The sequence below is a fragment of the Sprattus sprattus genome (assembly GCF_963457725.1).
Source record: "Sprattus sprattus genome assembly, chromosome: 11".
In the NCBI taxonomy this organism is placed as follows: Eukaryota; Metazoa; Chordata; class Actinopteri; order Clupeiformes; family Clupeidae; genus Sprattus; species Sprattus sprattus.
In genome coordinates this window covers 146901-149516 of record NC_137909.1, presented here as the reverse complement: position 1 = coordinate 149516, position 2616 = coordinate 146901, and the positions used below count along the sequence as shown (strand labels likewise).

The 2616-nt window shown below is 45.4% G+C and overlaps 1 protein-coding gene across 1 annotated transcript; it reads right to left on the bottom strand.

Annotated features, from left to right (window-relative positions):
* Positions 1–1541: 1541 nt before the first annotated feature.
* Positions 1542–2402, bottom strand: LOC308372862 (coxsackievirus and adenovirus receptor homolog; the record flags this gene model as incomplete). The annotated part of the gene is made up of 1 exon (XM_080848208.1): positions 1542–2402. The coding sequence occupies one exon, from the start codon at positions 2400–2402 to the stop codon at positions 1542–1544; it is 861 nt and encodes a 286-aa protein (XP_080704334.1).
* Between the last annotated feature and the right edge of the window lie 214 nt (positions 2403–2616).

Here is a 2616-nt window from a genome sequence, read left to right as displayed (position 1 = left end):
AGTAAAGGCTCCCTGCCTGGGTGTGAGGTAGTACATGTGGAAGCAATGTAATATATATGGAAATTCAGGTTGCCCTTCTGGAGTATTAACCGGATGTTTACCCGACTTAAGGTGATCATTTCCCCGCACATATTCAGTAAAGGCTCCCTGCTTGGGTGTGAGGTAGTACATGTGGAAGTAATGTAATATATATGGAAGTTCAGGGTACCCTTCCGGATTATTAACCGGATGTTTACCCGACTTTAGGTGCTCATTTCCCCGCAGACATTCACTAAAGGGTCCCTGCCTGGGTGTGAGGTAGTACATGTGGAAGTAATGTAATATATATGGAAGTTCAGGTTTCCCTTCCGGACTATTAACCGGATGTTTACCCGACTTAAGGTGATCATTTCCCCGCAGACATTCACTAAAGGGTCCCTGCCAGGGTGTGAGGTAGTACATGTGGAAGTAAGGTATTATAAATGGAAGTTCAGGTTTCCCTTCCAGAGTATTAACTGGATGTTTACCCGACTTTATGTGCTTATTTCCCCGCAGACATTCACTACAGGGTCCCTGCCTGGGTCATATGTAGTACATCTGGAATTAAGGTAATATATGTGGAAGGTCAGGTTTCCCTTCCGGAGTATTAACTGGATGTTTACCCGACTTTAGGTGCTTCTTTCCCCGCAGACATTCACTACAGGGTCCCTGCTTGGGTCAGAGGTAGTACATCTGGAAGTAAGGTAATATATATGGAAGTTCAGGTTTCCCTTCCGGACTATTAACCGAATGTTTAACCGACTTAAGGTGATCATTTCCCCGCAGACATTCACTAAAGGGTCCCTGCCAGGGTGTGAGGTAGTACATTTGGAAGTAAGGTATTATAAATGGAAGTTCAGGTTTCCCTTCCAGAGTATTAACTGGATGTTTACCCGACTTTATGTGCTTATTTCCCCGCAGACATTCACTACAGGGTCCCTGCCTGGGTCAGATGTAGTACATCTGGAATTAAGGTAATATATGTGGAAGGTCAGGTTTCCCTTCCGGAGTATTAACTGGATGTTTACCCGACTTTAGGTGCTTCTTTCCCCGCAGACATTCACTACAGGGTCCCTGCTTGGGTCAGAGGTAGTACATCTGGAAGTAAGGTAATATATGTGGAAGGTCAGGTTGCCCTTCCGGAGTATTAACTGGATATTTACCCGACTTTAGGTGCTCATTTCCCCGCACACTTTCACTAAAGGGTCCCTGCCTGGGTGTGAGGTAGTAAATGTGGAAGATAGGTAATATATATGGAAGTTCAGGTTGCCCTTCTGGAGTATTAACTGGATGTTTACCCGACTTTGGGTGAACCTGAAGTCCACATCATGAGCACCTCATGGAGTGAAACTCTTTGATATTATATTTTGTGTTTTAATACAATTAATTTCATTTTCAAAGATATTTGAAAGACAAACAAAGTAAGTTTTTGTTCTTTTTTTTATTTTCTCATTCAAGTCAAAGTAATTTCTCATTTTAGAGGTCAGTGGTGCTGCTTGTGACATTCACATCGCCTGTGATGGCTAATCTTCTGTGTTTCGGGGACTTGCATCCTCTCTAATGTCATTTGCGGTGTCTTCTTCCACCATTTCCTCCTTGCACTTGTAGCGGTGGTAGACACTGAAGGTGATCACAGCAAGGACCAGGAGGCTGCTCACTACTGTTCCTGCTACCATGCCAACCATGGAAGGAGGAATAATCTTTAGTTCCAAAAAGCAGCCCTCAATTCCAACCCGGTTCCTGGCAATGCAGCTATAGGTCCCTGAATCCCTCTCTTCTGCTACTGGGATGTGGAGCGTGCCTGCAACAGCATCCAAGCGGGCAGAGGATGGTAGCGTGTAGGGTCCGGTGGTTCTCTGCCAGTTGTAGTCGATGGGGATTGCACCTTCCAGGGCATTGCAGTGCAACACCACATTTCTGCCCACCTCTTCAGTGCCCTTTGTGTGACAACTTGGCTTGGAGGGAGCATGTATCACCCGGAGGATAACCGAAATTCTTTGGATACCAGGGACCTTCTTCACTTGGCACCTGTAAGTCCCAGAATCTGAGGGTGTCAGTAGTAGCAGGTTAATGGAGGCATCTCCTTTCCTTGGATCCATTGAAATGAAGTGGACCCTGCCTTTGAGTGGCACGTAGTAGTTGTCATAGATCTGCCCGGCGGAATACACAATGATTACTGGGTCCTCTGTTAGTCCAGGGTTAGACAGCCGAGTCCACTCAATTTCCAGAAGTCCAAGGTCATCTGGGGCGAGGGTGAATTGGCAGTCCAGTGCTGCGCCTCCTCCAACCGCCTTCTCCACAAGTTTCTTGTTGGTCGAGTTGATCAGGACGCTGCTACATTTGACGGTCAGCAATAGTAATATTTGGAATATTTGCCAGTCCATTGTTGGGTGCCTTTGGATTCATCCCCCTTTTATATGTTTCCACAGGCTTGCAGACAATAATTTGAACCAATTAATTTGCTCCAGTATTTATACCAATAACCAATAGATTTGCAGGATGTAAAAATAGCAAGATGACGTAGGTGAGCTAAGGCTATAAATACTGCCATCTCTCCATTCAAATCCATACACACTGCAAGAATCGTTATGTAGCGGA